Here is an 18,216-nt window from a genome sequence, read left to right as displayed (position 1 = left end):
TCCCAGTTTTATTATCTCCTGTGCAACAAGAGATACCAGGACCTCCAGGAGTTCCTTTCTGCTCTTTCAATATACTCTCGTGGTGAGTGTATTGAATCCAGAGTGTTTTGGCTGCTATGTTAAAGAAAATAGGGAATATTTCCTCACCTGCCTCCCACAACTGATAGGAACTGAAGTAACTTTCACCCTGGGGAGATCAATGTCTGCAGAGATCCAGGTGCTTTAGTTCTAGCAAAGAAAGAGATACTTGAAGTAATTCTTGCTTAAGAAGTGTTTAACTTCATGTTTTTTGGTGCTCTTCCTTCTCCAGACCCTTCCTTGGAAACACTGTGAGAATCCCTGGAACACCGACCGCTGCTTCTCCAACTACACCTTAGCAAACACCACCAACATGACAAGTGCCGTGGTGGAGTTCTGGGAGTAAGCTCAGCATTTTCTTCTCTCCTTCCTGTGCATGTCCACGGACCACCTTGTTATCCTTCCTATTTCACCTTCTGAATTCTTTGCCAAATGTTGTGTTGGCTCGTTCCAGACGCAACATGCACCAAATGACCGACGGCTTGGAAAAGCCCGGGCAAATACGATGGCCACTGGCAATCACCCTGGCAATTGCCTGGATTCTGGTGTATTTTTGTATCTGGAAGGGGGTAGGCTGGACTGGAAAGGTAAGATCAAAAAGTACTCTAAATACATTTCAATTAAAAATGCCTATTTTGCTCAAATATTCTGAAAATTCTTGAGGTAAGAGGCACTGGGAGCAGTTTGGCTGCCAGAGCTCTGTGAAGTATTTAATTTGTGTTTTCTTGGATTGATACAGCCCCATGTTTTAGGAAGAGCTGGCTCCTCTGTAGCTAGGTCAGACCACAGCCTTAGATGCTTCACTTACAGGCCTCTTGGCTTGGCCAGGTATAAAATCACCTAAAAATATTCCTGCTTCTTTCTGAGGTAAATATTCCAGCTGGTTTGGATAGCCATAGAGTGAGGGTGTAGTGGTTTGGTTCCAGCAAGAATCGTGCATTTATTGAATAGCTCTTGCTGGACCTGGATATGTAAGAAAGTGTTGGGAAGAGCTGCTTCCACCTTCCCTCATGTGAATGAGAAACATCTGAGGTCCTTTCACAGGATTTCACCCTGTGCTTCTTGGGGTCTGCCTGGCTGTGAGTGGAAATTAGGATTTACTAAGCAATTAAAATAAATTATATTAGTGACAGACCTTTCTGAATGAAAGGGCAGCAACATCTGATGTTGGCTCATGCCTTTCCCTGTTGGAAGAAATCCTAGGGAAATAAAAAGCCACAGCAGTGGGGTTTGGTGTTGGGTTAGAAGACCTCGGGTCTGGTGCAGAGGACTGGGATTTCTTCATGCTGAGGGAAGGGATTGCTGGTTTTTGACAAGCGGTTATGACTGTGACCCACCTCGAGCTGCATGTTGGACAGGGCTGAGCTGAGCTCAGGGCAAACCATTTTCTTTCTCCTGTCTCCAAAGTACAAAGAGGGCAAAAAAGTAGGCAAAAAGAGGGCAAAATAGGGCCGAGTCTGACTTCAGCAAGGGTTTCTTATAGGACCTCTGAAAAGGCAAGAAAGTAGAAGCCTGTAATATAGAGGAGGAGAGAGTGGGGAAAATGAACTGCCAGATGTTTTATGAGCAGGATCCTGGTGCCATAATCCTTGTGCTTTTGGGACTTCCTTGTGTTAAATACAAAAAAAAAAAAAAAAAAAAAAAAAGTATGAAAATATCCTAGGTGTTCTCTTTTCAAAAAAATAGGCAACAGCCCCCTGCCTTTAGAGCTGGAGTTTAGGGAATTTTGCTGTAGGCACTTCCCAAGCCTTGTCATTGAAAAATGCCTCAATTTTAAGAGCCATCCTCAGTTGCTGCTAGAGTATTTGCTGGGGAGCAAATATTTATTTGATCATTCTTCCTTGCACACTTACACTGTCTCGTTTCTTCACATCAGGTGGTATATTTCTCTGCTACTTATCCCTATGTTATGCTGCTTATCTTGTTCTTCCGTGGTGTAACACTGCCTGGAGCAAAGGAAGGCATTTTATTCTATATAACTCCCAACTTCAGTAAGCTTTCAGACTCTGAGGTAAATATTCCGTGCTGGTAAACCAAAGTTTCACTCCTCACTGTTCCCCTTTCATATGACCTGCTCCTCAAGTGCAGAAACAGATTTTTACAAAAATTGTTTCCTGCAATCAGGTTTGGCTGGATGCTGCCACACAGATTTTCTTCTCCTATGGTTTGGGTCTTGGTTCACTGATTGCCCTTGGAAGTTACAACCCTTTCCACAATAATGTTTACAGGTAAGCAGATGACTGCACATATTGCAGTGGCACTTGCCTGTCTCAGCTGGAGCTGAGTTGTGTCTCTGTGTACAGATAATTGAAATAAAGTTTAGTGTTGAATATTAACTGTTCTATCTGGCTGGGGGTGAGATGTGTAACTGCCTCTACACCAATGGGAGGAAATTCCCCAGCACGGAACAGACCCCAAACTGGGAAATCCTAAATCGTGAAATCTTAAATCATTGAAATCTTTCCATGGGACCAAAAAAAAAAACCCAAACAAACAAACAAACAAACAAAAAAATCACAAACAAAAAACCAACAAAAAACACCAACAAACAAAACAAATAAACAAACAAACCACAGAAAAACCCAAAACAACCCAAAAAAAACCCTCAAAAAGGGTGAACATTGGTTTTCCTTGCTGCTTAAAGCTCCTTCCCTTTTTTTCAGGGACTCCATCATAGTGTGTTGCATAAACTCATGCACGAGCATGTTTGCTGGCTTTGTCATCTTCTCCATTGTGGGATTCATGGCCAATGTCACAAAGAGGCCAATTGCAGATGTTGCAGCATCAGGTACCTGAAATCTTTTCCTCTAAGCTGTGCATCAGGGTTTTTTTGCTTGTAGGTTGTTCCTGCAACTGCTCAAAATCCCTCCTCAAGCTCCCCAGCTCCCTGTCCTCTCAGTCTCCCAGAAGGAAAGGCAGAAGGAAAAGTGTTGTCCCAACCCACTCCAGGCAGAGCAGGAGGAATGCTGGTCATTATGGGGTGGTTTTAGGTTGATATTTCCCAATTCGGTTGGGTTTTAATTCCTTTTCCCATTTCTTCAGGTCAAGCCCTTCAAGGCAGCTCCATTTCTCCCCTGCTCAGACCTACACCTATCTCATGTGACTCTGTATCATGAAAGACATTTTATTTAGGGCAGGGAGCTGTGGAGCTGTCCATGGGAGGATTCTGTTCTTCCTTGCAGTTTCTTGTCTGTCTTCCAGCTGAAAAAGCTTAAAGCAGCAGAGCAGATGGCTGCCCTGACCCAGCTGGTGCACCAGATACTCACTTAGCAGTTCTGGCCACAGGGAGGGATCTCATAACTCAAAGCTTGGCTGGAACTCACTAGTGGACAAAATCTGGATGACTGTATTAGCAAACACAACCCATTGAAATATCTCCTTGGTTAGAAAAGGAGAGAATTTAAGCCCTGAAAATAATCTTCAATAAATTACACATACAAAGAGATTAGGTGCAAAATGATGATGGCAGGCGCTGTTATTAAAAGCTGCTCTGGAAAGGCAGTGGTGTGTGAAATAAGCTTTTTGGATTTATGTCTTTGATACAGAAGGAGTTATATAAAGGCTACACCTGCAAACACCACAATATTTTTACATCATATTAAGTACATTTGATAACAGACCTCTGAAAGATGCCCATGACCACTAATTGCAAAGGATATTTGAAAATTTGACCCTTTAATTAAGACTTCTATTTTTCCTAGTAAGCTCAGAGGCTGGTGCCAGATTTTACTACCATGAGAGGTTGTTCTGCCATCTTTTATACAGCCTTATAAAACAAATTATATTATTAAAAGGCGTAGCTGCATTTCTATGGAAGGCAAAACAGAGTAAAATTAACATATTTATCTGAAGTTTATTTTGCTTTTAGCGCTGCTATTTGGAATGCTTTCTGAACTGCTTTCCAGTCACATCTGCTCTTGTTAGCAATTAATTGCTTCAAAATCCTCATTAGACTTTGGCAATCCAGGTGTTGATGCCACCCTTGCTCCGCTGGTTTGGGGGCTGTGACGAAGCACTTGTCACTGACAGACTTTTGATGGGAACTGAAAAATCAGATGCACTCCTTAGGTGAAGCACATGAGCTTTATTTCTGTGTTTATTGAATTTTCTAGTTTTCCCTCTGACCCTGACATTCAGCTATGCCATGAGAACAAAAAACTTCTCTTAAATAGGAATTTATATTCCCCTTCCAACTCTCTGCCCTTCATCTGCAGTTAGCAAGAAGAAAAAATAAAAAGTTTGGTTGCCCACAAACGCAGAGTTTATTAAAATGTGTATTTAGAGAGAGTGAATGGAATGAAACAACAAATGGGAATACTGGAAATGCTGGAAAGTGTCTTCTCCATTTCTGAGCTGTGTCTGTCCCTCTTCTGAATGGTGCAAAAGGAGGAGATGGCAACTGTCAAAAAGTGCATGAGGGGAGAGAGATCTGAGCAGTGCCTGAAGGTGTAACCCCAGCCAAGGACAGCATTCCTGCCTTGGCTGTGCCAGGGGTCTCTCAGGGGCTGCTGAACTCATTCAGTGTTTTGGTTGGTTGGCTCTGGGGGTTTTTTTGGCTGGTTCATTTTCAAAACCAGGTTCTTGCAGTGCCCTGGTGGCCAGCGAGCGCTGACCAGCTGAAATGGTGTGGCCAGCAGGAGCAGGGAGGTCATTCTCCCCCTGCACTCAGCACTGGGGAGGCCACACCTCGTGTGCTGTGTCCAGTTCTGGGCCCTCCGTTTGGGAAGGATGTTGAGATGCTCGAGCACATCCAGAGGAGGCAACGAGGCTGGAGAGGGGCTGGGAACACAAACTCTGTGAGGAACGACTGAGGGACCTGGGGGTGTTCAGCCTGGAGAAAAGGAGACTCAGGGGTGAGCTTATCACTCTACAACTTCCTGAAAGGTGGCTGTGGTCAGGTGGGGTTGGTCTCTTTCTCCAGGCAGCACTGACAGAACCAGAGCACACAGCTTCAGCTATGACAGGAAAGGTTTAGGTTGGATATTAGGAAAAAAAAATTTCATTGAAAGAATAATAAAGTACTGGAATTGTCTTCCCAGAGAGGTGGTAGAATCACCATCTCTGGATATGTTTAAAACAGACTGGACTTGGCACTTGGTGCTATAGTCTATTGAGGTGTTGGGGCATAGGTTGGACTTGATGATCTTAGAGGTCTCTTCCAACTTCATCATTCTGGGATTCTGTGAAATCCCTGCTCAGGTGCTGTGTCCAGAGCTTCCCAAACTGAGCCCAGCAGGAGCAGAGATCCCAGCCCCAGCCCTCCCCACTGATGTTCTGTCTCCTGTTTCTCCCCCAGGCCCTGGACTGGCATTTCTGGCTTACCCAGAGGCAGTGACACAGTTGCCCATCTCCCCTTTGTGGGCAATACTCTTCTTCTCCATGCTGCTCATGCTGGGCATTGACAGTCAGGTAAAACTGGGGTGAAAACAAATAAAAATGCAGATTTTCTGCCACTGGGTGGAACCAGGTTTGATATGTTTATTTATATTTTATTTATTTCTATTAGGATTATTTTATAATTTAGTATTTATTTAATAATTTAGGATACTTTATTTACATTAGGATTATTTATTTTTATATTAGGATTTTTTGCTTTTATATATTTAGCTTTTGTATTTTTCATATATTTGTAATCCTGCTGTTCTTCAGTGTATAACTCTAAACTCCACACACAGTACCAGCTGTTGCTTTCCCATTTTGGTCAGACACAATAACACAACAGGGCTCTCCACTGCCAGCTGGAACTGGGGAAAGATGGTCCCTGGAATAATCAAATAAGGAATAGGAGGCACTGAGGAAAGGCTGAGTAAAAAACTGATGCTTGAACACTTTTGCTCTTTCATGAACTGTTGGAAGAACATGAAAAATGGGCAGAAAATTTATACTGCAGGCAAAAAGGAGCTTAACTTTGAAATACTCCCTGTTAAATCCCAATGTTAAAAATCCCTGTGCAATGTTCAGCTGCTAGGAGACACTGGGATATGTTTTACAAGATTTGGATGCCACAGGTATTTCTGAAGGGTGGCTCCAGAACTCACCAGTGGAGCGAAAAGACCTAACACATATTTAATTTTAAGATTTGGAGTTAATTCAGTGGGCAATGGGATCATTACTGAGGATATTCTGGGTTTTGATATGTTCTGAAAACATTCCCAAAGAAAAGGATCACAAATGTATTGGTTCAGGCCGTACCTAAGCTCTGGGTGGTATCTGACAACTGGAAATGAAGGAGGAGGCTCAACCCTGGGGTTTGCAAATCCAAGATATTCTCTGTCTAGATTAAACTATTAAATAATTAAGGCATGGAATCATTAGAAACATTGATTGTGACACAAATAAAAAAGCACACAGCATGAGAGAAAACTGTTTAGAAATAACAATGTCCAACAAAAGCTTCTGTTGACTGGTGCTAATTTTAATACAGGGAACAACCCCATTGGCAGCACTCAGGAGAGCACCCTGCCTTATTTTTCAAGGAATACTTGGAGGACTGGATCAGGGAAGTCCTCCCTGGCTGCTGCACTCTTGGATCATTTTTATGAGCCCAATCCTAGGCAGATGTGTTAATTTACTTGCAGCTGCAGTTGGCAAAGCAGCACCTCCCAGTCCCTAGCACAGCCTTCCCAGCACATTAAGAAATATGGGATTTACTGCCTTAGCACTGCACCAGTCTTTCAGGAGAGAAAATCCATAATTTTCTATAAATCCAAACTAACTTCAGCCTGTGAACACAAAAAGACCAAGAAGGCATTTTATCCTGGGAAATGAAAGAAAGTTGAAAATTTACACTTTCTATTTCTTTGTTTTTCAGTGAGCTTCAGGCTTGACATTAGAACCCACTGCTCGATCTGAGGGGAAAGTGTTGTGAAAAATTGGGTCAAAAATATTCTTGAAAGCACTTGTCTCTAGGCAACTAACAGCTGAGGAAGGTGGTCTAATATTATTAAAAGGAATATGTATCTACAGGCTGTCATGCTCTCTGCATTTTCTGTCTGTCACTGAAACATTTCCTCCACTGTAATTTACAGGAGCTGTAGTCGTTGGTTGAATTCTACTAGCTCTGCTGAAAATTAATAAAACTTCACTTACCTTCTGGTTTTCATATTTCAGCCACCATAATGATAACATTCTTCTGAATATATATACACAGAAGGATTCTGGAGTGTGGCCATGATTTCCATTTGGAGGACACGGCCTCAACAGAAATGTTTTCTGGGAATACAAAGAATATTTGATTTATTACATATGACAGTCATATGAGAATCTTTAACCTTCTGCATGAAGCACCATGGTCAGACTTTCTCTGTGTGCTGGCTTTCTTGTATGAGAGTAAATCACATAAAAAAATAAGTTTATTTTGTAGAATTGAGGGATCAAAGCCCTCAACTGTAGGTTTATCATTTTTATTACAATAAAAGAGCCGTTCCTGTTCACAGAGTGAAATCAACAGTTCATAGCTTAGAATTTTGAGTGTTCCTCGAGCTGGAAATCTTTTTGCACAGATCTCTTTCGACAGAAACAAGGATATTCAGGAGCAGAGCTTCCACTGCCGTCAAGCGAATTTTCACTTCTCGCAGGACGGCTGCAGCCTTAGGCCAGGGAAGGGTCAAACTGCTCCCCAAAACTCCATGCTGGGCTCTGGGCTGTGGTTTGTGTCCAGCTGGGCTCTGGACTGTGTTTTTTGTCCCCTTTCCCTGCAGTTCTGCACCGTGGAAGGGTTCATCACTGCCCTGGTGGATGAGTTCCCCAAGCTGCTGCGCAACCGCCGCGAGCTCTTCATCGCCGTGGTGTGCATCGTGTCCTACGTGATAGGGCTGTCCAACATCACTCAGGTACTGCTGCCCTGGGCTCTGCTCCACCCAGCAGCAGCCTTCTCCCTTCCCCAGTCCAGCCAGGAGTCTGTGCCAGCCACTGGATTGTCAGGGATTGGCGCTCACCAGGGTCTTGGTGCTTTAAGCGTAGAATGCCCTGTGGTGCCTTAAGATTTTAGCTTTGATATTTTTATTTGTATTTTATTTTTTTAATATTAGGATTATTTATTTTTTTATACTAGTATTTTCTGGTTTTATATATTTAGCTTTTGTATTTTCCATCTATCTGTACTCCTGCAGCTCTTCAGTGTGTAACTCCAAACCCCACACACGGTGCCAGCTGCAGCTTTCCCAACAATTCCTCTCCAGGCCTGGCACTCAAGGACACCTCACTGCCTCAGCCCCAGGGATGGGAACAAAAGGGACTTGGGGAGCAAACCTGGGCTCAATGACTGCATTACCTGCAGCTGGAACTGGAAGATTAACCCCAAAGTGCAAATGGACCAAACTTATAAAAGGATAAAAACCCATGAGCCGTAGCCCATTTTTGGGGGCGTTTCATCTGCCCAAAATGTACCTGAAGGCCCTTCAATAAATAGAACTCCTTTTTATTCCCTTAATTCTGTTTGGCCTCTGGTTTTAGGTAGTCCCAAAAAGGAATCACCTGGGTGTCCCCTGCAGGGCTCAAGGACAGTGAAATACACATCCCCACACTCTTACAGTCCAAAAAGTGGCAGCTGGAGATGCTGACTTTGCAAACTGTTTGAGGGAAATAATGAATGATTAAATTATTATTAAATTATCAGATAAATAGCAAAAAGTTAAATGAAACTTCAGTTTGAGCAGCAGCAATCTTAATTTTGTCAGGGTTGACCTCAAGCCATAAAAAAATTTAACATGTTTAATTTACACTAGTGGGCCCTAACCTACCCACCAGTTAGTTTGTATTTTACATTTTGAACTGGAGGCCTTGTTCTATTTTTCATACTTTCTTTTCCATTTCAGGGTGGAATCTATGTGTTTAAGCTTTTTGACTACTACTCTGCCAGTGGAATGAGTCTCTTGTTCCTCGTATTCTTTGAGTGCATCTCGATATCCTGGTGCTATGGTAAACAGCCTGTTTGTATTTTTCCCCTAAGCTTTACACACCCTGAGGATAATTCATCCCCTGATCTGTGCATGTGCTGGGGTGGAACTGAAAGTGGCCTTGGTTTCTGTGGATGTAATTCAAAGTTGGCTTGTGGAAGGTGCTGTTGCCTTTTAAACACCCTACCTAGAGGCCTGGGAGCCACAAAGTGTTTCAGGAACATTTAGAGGGTGATATTCCATCTCTTTTCCTGTCCCACTTCTTTGGGAAGCCTAGATCTTCACAGATGTTGGGTACATATTGCCTCAGGGCTCTTGGGATTTGTAATATTTCATTTTTCCAGAAGTTCTCTCACTAAAGAGTCCTGCAGTGAGCCAGGCTCCTTGGTCAGTTAGGGAATAATCACCTTGAAATATCCAGAAGCCTGGACCCACAGTCTCTGGCTCTAAAGATTAATGGATCTGTGGGACTGGTCACAGAGCATTTTTGACCTCAGAGCTGTGTCAGCTCCTCTGAGGAGCTGCTCCCATCATCACTGAGGCACTCCAGCTACTCCAGGAGCCTTCCTGCTGGATTTCAGTGGGCCTGAGAGGATGGAACAGCATTTAATAGGCAAGAACCACTGCTGGTGAACCCAGCAAATAGAAAAAGACACCAAAATTCTCCAGAAATCACAGACTGTTCTCAGCTGGAAGGGGCCCCACAAGGAGCTTAAGTGGATGGTCCATACAGGGCTTGAACCACACCTTGGAATTATCAGCTCCAGGCTCTGACCTTGAAGAAATCAAAGCCGAGAATTTGTGACAGACACAGCTTTGGGAGGCTGGTGCAGAGCAGCAGCAGCAGGAGGGCCCCTCTGATTTCAGCTCCACTTCTGCCCATGCATGATGGGCACTGCAATGAAGCTGTTTAATGCTGGGATGGGTTGGGTGGGGGTATAATTGTAAAATACCCTAAATTTCTCATTCTAATATAACCTAGAGTTGAAATCAATCAAGGGTGTTTCTTGCATCTGACCTTCTCATGTGCAACTTCCTCATTTGGCATGGGAATAAGTTTGCTGGTCTCTAATTAATTATGATGTGGAAAAGTGAGAACAGGTGATTTTTGATGATCTCGAGCTTGCACACTTTTTTTGCCATCCAGACAGAGGAAAAGTTATCTTGAGATCTTTGTAGAGCTTCCAAATATAATCATAATTTATGACAATGTCTCTCAGAACCACTGAGCTTCCCATCAACTCCACTACCTGATATGTTTCTGTGCTGTTTCTTATTTCTATATCCAGGTGTTAATAGATTTTATGACAACATCCAAGAGATGGTGGGATACAGACCCTGCATCTGGTGGAAACTCTGCTGGTCCTTTTTCACTCCTATCATTGTGGCAGTAAGGAACAAACTTTTATTCTCTGGTTGAAAGGATGTGAGTGAGTGGCCTGGGTGCTGCAGCCTTGTCCTTTCCACCCCCATAGGTTCATATTAGTTCTGCCCTCGCTCCTTTTTTAAGGATTTGAACAATTCATTGAAGGCGATAAGCAAAGAGCAGTGTCATTCCAGGAAGATTGTGCCCCAGAAAGAAAAGACAAGATTTTTATTAGACTTCTGGAAATGCTCAAGAGGTTGATTGGCAGAATTAGAAAACTGTGGGAACAAATTTTGACTTTTTTTTCTTTTTCTTTTTATTTTTATTTTTCTTTTTTTTTTTTTTTTTTTTTTGGTGTTCTAAAAGAGAATATAACAATCTAAACTCTAAATTTCCCACACACAAAAAAATGCCACCATTCTGTAAACTGAATTCCTCCACAAGAACTTCTGGTGACAGAGCAGGGTTCTAAAATCGTGTTCTTCCCTCATGGGATTCTGTGGCATATATCAATCATTTTGTACTACATTGCTGTGGGGTTTCTAGCAAACTCTGCAAGGAATCTGCACTGGAAACCACAGGACAGCCTTTTCCTGATTCTAGACTTTACCCAGTTAATCCCATTCAGTACCTTGTGAAGTAGTAAGCAAAGAAATGTAAAAGTACTGCACATACACTGAAGCCACTTGCAACGTAACAAACTAATCAAGCAGCCACTGTTACCCATGAGCCAGCATTTAACCAGAGAAAATCAAATGAGGAGCACTAAAAGTGTTAGCATTGAGGGTTCCTCAAGTCATCCCTGCCCAGATCAAGGCAGATTTCATTTTTGTAAAATACAAGCATTCAGGAAGGCATAAGAAATACATTTTATTTTAGTGGCACAGGAGGAAGATGCCAAACATTGTCAAACTGGCCAGATTTGTCAAGTCCTCAGCAGAATATGCTGCCCAGCCCAGCTCAGAGCAGGGACAAAAATCTGCCTCTGCATCCTCCTCTGGGAATCTGTCCTGCACAAGGCCTCAGCCTGGGATCAGAACGAGCCTTCCTCTCTCCTGATTCACTTTAGCAGGTTTTCATGGCTGGTTTAGACTTTTGAGACAGGCCAGGACAGGAGTTTTTCCTGGGAATAGCCTATGGAATACTGCATCTGCAGGGCATCCTTGGAGAACATCCCAAAAGCAACGTGTGAGCTGCTGCTCAATGGCACCATGTACATGTCCACAGGTATTCCCAGGATTCCTATTTTCCCCAGCAGCCCCTTTTCCTTTGGCTCTGTGCAGCTTATCCAAGGAATTTACTGGTACCAGCAGCACACTTGGATTATCTGAGGAGCAGGTTTATACGTGAAAATACCGCGTTAAGGTGAAACATTAATTTTGGTAAGAGGCATCTTAGGAAGCTCCAGAAAAACTCTTGAAGGCAGAACACTGTGGGAATCTCACCCCAAACCCTCCCTTCTGCTTTTGCAGGGAGTGTTCATCTTCAGTGCTGTGCAGATGACCCCGCTGACCATGGGGAGTTACGTGTTCCCAAAATGGGGCCAGGGGGTCGGCTGGTTCATGGCCCTGTCCTCTATGGTGCTGATACCTGGCTACATGGCATACATGTTCCTAACCCTGAAAGGCTCCCTAAAACAGGTAAGTGCCTGTCCCGAGCCCCTTGGCACCTGTGCAGTCAAAGACTGCTGGGCATTTCTTTCCTGCCATCTATTTGCCCCTCAGATAATTTGCTCTGAGCCAAAAAAAAAAACAACCATAGAAGCGCCAACCAAAAGACAAGAGAGTGTCTGAGCCATCTGTTGCTGAACACAATTCCCCACGTTCCACAGGGTCTTTATCTCTGCTCTGGCAGCTGCAGACACTTGGCATTCCAGCTCCTCACACCTAGAAAACAGAGGAGAGGTTTGCAAAATATGGAAATTTGTCCTGATTAATGCGAGACACGCGGCCGTGGATCACGGCAGGGGATGCTCTGGGGAGCTGGAATCAAAATTAGGGACTGAGCTACAGAACTCTGGGATTGTACGAGTCTGCTCAGTCACCCTGCTCTGCATCTCCCTGCTGGCCCCCAAGGCTTGAGCTCCTGCATTTCACCTGCTCTGAGTCACACCTGCCCCACTCTGCTGCAGCTGGGAGGGAGGACATGGAATACCTTGGGAGCACTTCCCTCCAGCCTTTATTTAAGGGATTTCTGTGAGCAGTCACTTTGTGAAGAATATTAAGGGATTTTTTTTCTCATTTTCATCCTCTCCCTGACTGCTCATCCTGTTTTTTAAAGGAGGTAACACTTCTCATGGAAGCCAGTCAGGGGTTTTTGCAGTCAGTTTTTATTTCAGTCAGTCTTTATTTCAGTCAGTTTCCATTTCAGTCGGTTTTGAGGTTCTCAGAGATGTACTGCTAAAGGGGTGGGGAATGTTGACCACGTTATTGCCTCACACACTGTTCAGGAACCACCTACAATCACCAACCTCATTTTTTTCAATCTGGGTGGATACTCAGTTTTCCCTCTCCAGCTCCTCCTGTACATCACAGCCAGTTCTCCAGCCCAAGCACTGAAACACTCTGTGATTGTGGGAACCAAAGACTGTCAAAAGGAATTTGTCAGAGCTTCTGGAATATTCTAAAATCAGCTGACAGAGCCATCTTTGCAAAGGGCTGGATGATCTTAAGCAGAATTGACGAGTGATGCTTACGAAATGCTCAGATCTTGATCCAAATATTTGTCTTCAGCAAATTTTGAAGGACTCGGTTAAGCTTCAAAGAAATCTGCAGAAAAAATTTGGGTTTTGATTTTTTTTTTGTTCTCCCCTGCCTTTTCTTAGCTCCTACATTTTGAATAATTTTCCCTTGGTCTTACGGAAAATTTTAGATGCAAAAGGAGAACTCTTCCCCTAAAATACAGCTGCTGTTTGGGCAGGGTAGTGTGAGACCATGGTTAAAGTTCCTCATCTCAGCCTTGTTGTGGATTGAGGGCTCATTTTTGAAAGCACTGGCAAATTAAGTGATGGGAGGAGCCTGCACCAGTGAGAGGCTCTGAGGAGCCAAACTGGGATTTCTTTTGAGATACAAACATGAGCTGGGCAGAGGAGCTGAAGGAGCAGAGAGGACAAAAGGACAAGGAAAGACAGAACAGGAATAAAACACTCTGAAACACAAGTGTGTTTCACCTGGTTTGTCCTTGGAGGAGCTCTCAGCTCTCCTGGGGAGATGCCCATCACTCTGGTGCCCAGCACTGCTGCCCACTGCCCACTGCAGCCCTGTGCTGGACGCTGGGCTCACGGCAGAGCCTCTCCTCACTGCTTTTCCCCAGGAGGGCTCCTTGTTGGCACCCAGCATTTGGCACGGGGTTTTCAGCTCATCCTGTCACGTTCAGGACAGAGCTGGAATTCGATTTAGTGGAAGTGGCTCACTGCTGGTCCCTGGGAGGATAGGCAGTTGCAGAGAACTGCCTTTAAATATTTAGGAAAAAAAAAAATAATAAGGTTAGAAAGAGTTTTTTGGCTGCCTCACATTTACTGTTGTCCTTTGAACAGCGCATCCAAGTGATGATTCAGCCAAGTGAAGACATCACCCACCCTGAGAACGGGCCAGACCAGGCCCAACAGAGCAACTCTGCCAACAAAGAAGCCTACATCTAAACGCCTCTCTCGTCCAAGTACCGCTCCTCCTCCAGAAAAACAAAAAATATGGTTGAGTATGACCACAAATTCACATCTGAGAATATAATTACCTACCTCTAGTGGCAAAAAAAAAAAAAAAAAAAATACATATTAATAAAAAAAAAAAAAGGAAAAAAAGCAACAAGGTCATCTCCACTCCGAGGGAATCGCCATGGGTTCGATCCAGCCGTCGTGAGCTCAGATGTTTGACAGTGTTTTTGTGTTCTCCAGCAATCCACAGACTGTTAATGTTTTTATCCTTTCACAATGATAGTTGCATACCTTGGAATTTGTAAATTGATGTGCCAAGACCTTTTTAATCTACCTTTTAGCACGACTATTTGAAGTTTTGTGCTGCTGATTTTTAGTAGTTGATCACTATTTCTTACTGCAGAATCCCAAGACTGTTATTTCTGACTTTGCAGGAGTAAAATTAAGTTTGGAGTTGTTTTGTACAAAGAGAATGGAATATTTTGTAAACAAGTGATTTCCAGTGCTAAAGTCTGCCCTTAAAATTTGTTCCAGCTGAGGCCATTTGAGGGAGGAAGAGACTCTTCCTTCAATTAACAGCAGGCACAGCCTTTATAAACATTCCTAGTGCAAAAATTTAGTTGTTTGTGGCATAGCAGCCCAGGCCAAACACACTGGCTGTGCTCAGCCTTTCAGGGTGACTTTCGAACAAGGTCATAAATTTCTTTAGACGTACATATCTTGCTTCTTACAAAAAGAAGATATTTGTGTGAATCAATGTTAGAGGCATCAAGATGACTTTTAACTTTTTTAGCAAAGTAATAGCCAAGAGCTCTTAAAGATTCCCAGGAGTAAAATACAAAGTATTTGCCATTCAAGCTCAGACTCCCTGAGCTTTTATCATGCTGTTGTCACTCTACTATTATTGCATTGCCACCAAAATAGAAACCAAAACAACGGCTTAAAGAAGTAAGTTCCAATTTTGGGCTCGATTGAACCTGCTAGAGAACTTTCCCAGCTCCCAATCCCAAACTCCACATGGTCAGCACTTTGAGAGCAGTGGGATTTCCATTTCCAGGGGCTGGGTGGTGCTGAGGGCAGGAGGGAGAGCTCTTTGATCCCGATGCAATCCCGCTCCGGGCTCCGTCCTGCGTCTGCCGCACGGCCAGAGAGCCCGGCCAGCCCCTGGAAGTTTTCCCTGGGTGGGGAATGCAGCGGGAGCCCCGGCTGGCATTTCTCGTTTGGCAGCTATAAGACGGGCACGGAGGCTTTTTTTTTTGGGAGGGTGATGTTTGATTGTAAATGACTGTGACAGAAATGTGCAATGAAAACATGCTTTTCAGCAAACTTTTTTGTGCACCGTACAATGTTAGATAGCACAATTTATGTAGAACTACTACGTGGAAAAAAAAAAAAACATGTTACCTGTGAATGTTGGGTTTTTCGTTGTTCTCGTCTGAAGGTGACAAACATGTTCTTGCAATAAGGTATTATTCTCAGAATGTCAAGCACATTATGTAGAAATAATATATATATATAATACACATGTATTTCAAACTACATCCTAAACTCTCAGAGTATGTTGGGTAGATTCTAAACTGTTTCATACCTAGGTCAAATATAAAATACTACGAGATCTAAGCTCCATCCTAAACGGCCATAGCTGAGATGCAAACATCCTGTAAGTCTTTGGGATTTAGAGGAACCCCTACATCCTACACAGACATCACACGTGATACATCATACTTGTGGATTTCATTAGACTAAGGATAAAAACTCCAACTTTCTCTTTATTGTTTAATGTAACCGAGTCCCATGTTGTTCTAAGAAAAATGCAGTATTTAATGTTTGATTGTAAACAATTATGACAGATGTTTGACAGACCTGCTCTTTAGCAAAAAGCTGTACAAACGTTATCACATAGCACAAACTAGTGTTGTAGAACTACTGTGTGTAAAGTGTGAATAGCTGTATCTTTTTTGTAGTACTTGCCCTGAAAAAGAAAGATTATTGTATGATCATATATGCTTTTTGCAATAAGGAAATATCCAACACCAAGCAAATCTATCTCTATATAAAAATATATATGTAATATATACATATTCAAAAATATATACAGAGCCTGTTTAAAAGAGTACAGTATTATTTAGTAAATTGCAACCTGTTCTATGGACCAAATGTAAAATATTTATAAATTAAGATGCATTTTAAATGTCTATAAACGGTGTCATAATTAAAGCACGATTGTTATGTAAGTTTCCAAGAGTTTAGAAGAAAAAGAATAAAGGTTATATTATACATTAAATTCAGAATTTTGCAGTCTTTCATTGGACAAACCCAATCTGTGCTATTTTCAAGTTCCAAATGTGTCATTTATATAAAAATATCCTTTAAATACCAAAACGCTGTATCCCATTTGTGATGTGTATAATTAATCCATGCTATTCCTACAATGTAATTAGTATGTGCATACATTACACAGGGAGCTTAAGAGGTGACAGCTAATAGCCCTTCCTGGCATCCTGCTGCTCCAATTCTCCTGCGAGAAGATGGCAGAGCGAGCTCCACGAGAAGGAAAACAACGGATTTTGGAACGTTTTGGACGGTTCCTCGGGTTCACTCCAACTGTGAGCTGCAGCACCTCCCTGGTTTTGGAGCCATCCCAGTGCTGGATACTCCCAGGCAGATGATCCATGGCTCCAAAAGCTCCGTGCTCCTGTCTCAGCTGCCCCGGCAGGGTGGGAAGATGCGGAGAAGACGCGGAGAAGAAGTGGCGGCGCAGCTGCGATGCCGCTCCTGGGCTCGGGATTTAATTATCTGCCTGCAAAAGTGGAGCAGGGCTTCATGCTGGGGAAGAGCCTAAGCAATTTAGAGGACCTGATTAGAATGGAAAATGCTCCCAAGAGAGGCATCTGGAATCACAGCCTTCAAGGGCCAAGTGCTGACCTTCGTCAGGAGCGCACGGCGATGGCACGGCGGGCAGGAGAGGTCCCAGAGCCTTCTGGAAAAGGGGAGGTGGTAATTTTGGGATTACAGAGGGAAATGAGAGGGAATGGGAGAAGAGGAGCCCAAGGGCTGTCATTGCTGGATTTCTGGCTGGGGGTGGTGGGAGGGCAGGGGGGCAGCAGGAGATGAGAAGCAGGAAGCTTCTTGGAGGATATTGCGTTAGTGCTGTGATATTTCCATGTTCTCCTGGAGGAATTTGCTCTTGCCGTGCTGCAGAAATCCCAACAGCAATTCAACAAGAAAAATGCAAATAAGGTCACTTCTTCCCTACAGGACTGCAGGATGCCCTGGGAGAAATCCATGTCCTTGCTCGTCAGGAGTATTAGTTCAGCTACATGTGCTTTTATTCTAAAATAACACTGTTGCTTTTGGGTTTTTTTTGTTTGCTTTAAGCCTGATTATTTCTGTTTTGTTCTGCTCAGGCCAGGATAGCATTACAATTAACTATTAGAACTGCTCAGCCCCCACTGCTGACTGGTTCTTGGGGGCTGGAGCCCAAAGGCAGGGCGATCCCATGGCACAGGGCAGCAGCTCCTGCTGCCAACACCCCTCCGTGGGCACTGCCCAGCAGGCAGCAGCCAAAAGGGGCTGCACTGAAGCATTTGGACATCCACCTCTTGATCCCTTTCCCTCCAGGATGGATTGGCTCCACTCCCAGGACGAGGAGATGTTGCACAGCAGAGACAGACACCCACGGACAGACATGGTGAGGGAGCAGAACACCAAATCCTCCCTCCCAGCACCTGAAGGGATCGGCTCAGAGCTGCAGCAGCTGCCAGCCCCTGTTTGACTCTGCCAAACCACCACAATTACCCACTTTCACTGCTCAGGGAGGAAGGCACCAGCCTTTACATCCTAAAGGCTCTTTCTACTCCCCCTCGCTCTCTTTTCCCAGTTTCTTGCCCTGCTGGGGGTGTTTAAATAAACCAAATAAAAATAAGGTGCAAGGAGGGGATCTACAGTTTCTTTTTCTGCAATCAAAATTACTTCCTCTCTTCTTTTCCAGAAGTTAAAAAACTAAAAAAAAATAAATAAATAAATAAAAAATATTAAAGCACAAATTGAGTAAAGTAAACAAAATATTCACCCCTCCACAGAGTTTGGTATTCTTAAGAAGCTGGTCCAAGTATTGCAACTTCTCATTCCTGCCTTTACAGTCAATAATTACATCACTCTTTCCTGCTGACAATTGATGGAGAATGGGCAAATTTCCTCTGTTTTCACAGAAATCCCATTAA

The 18,216-nt window shown here is 43.4% G+C and overlaps 1 protein-coding gene across 3 annotated transcripts in view; it reads left to right on the top strand.

Moving 5' to 3' along the window:
* The window catches only part of SLC6A1 (solute carrier family 6 member 1), a 62,178-nt gene extending 45,894 nt beyond the window's left edge, over positions 1 to 16,284 (top strand). For all 3 annotated transcript variants that reach the window (XM_077786054.1, XM_077786053.1, XM_021530469.3), the window contains 11 exons: positions 311 to 420; positions 533 to 665; positions 1,955 to 2,089; positions 2,203 to 2,306; positions 2,742 to 2,866; positions 5,375 to 5,487; positions 7,779 to 7,910; positions 8,895 to 8,997; positions 10,265 to 10,365; positions 11,814 to 11,981; positions 13,877 to 16,284. In XM_077786054.1, the coding sequence (XP_077642180.1) occupies positions 311 to 420; positions 533 to 665; positions 1,955 to 2,089; positions 2,203 to 2,306; positions 2,742 to 2,866; positions 5,375 to 5,487; positions 7,779 to 7,910; positions 8,895 to 8,997; positions 10,265 to 10,365; positions 11,814 to 11,981; positions 13,877 to 13,981 (1,329 nt within the window). In that variant the 3' untranslated portion in view covers positions 13,982 to 16,284. The remainder of the gene's footprint in view (positions 1 to 310; positions 421 to 532; positions 666 to 1,954; positions 2,090 to 2,202; positions 2,307 to 2,741; positions 2,867 to 5,374; positions 5,488 to 7,778; positions 7,911 to 8,894; positions 8,998 to 10,264; positions 10,366 to 11,813; positions 11,982 to 13,876) is intronic.
* The last annotated feature ends 1,932 nt before the right edge of the window (positions 16,285 to 18,216 follow it).

This window comes from Lonchura striata, chromosome 12 (genome assembly GCF_046129695.1).
Source record: "Lonchura striata isolate bLonStr1 chromosome 12, bLonStr1.mat, whole genome shotgun sequence".
NCBI classification, from domain to species: Eukaryota; Metazoa; Chordata; class Aves; order Passeriformes; family Estrildidae; genus Lonchura; species Lonchura striata.
This window is presented reverse-complemented; position numbering and strand designations above follow the sequence as displayed.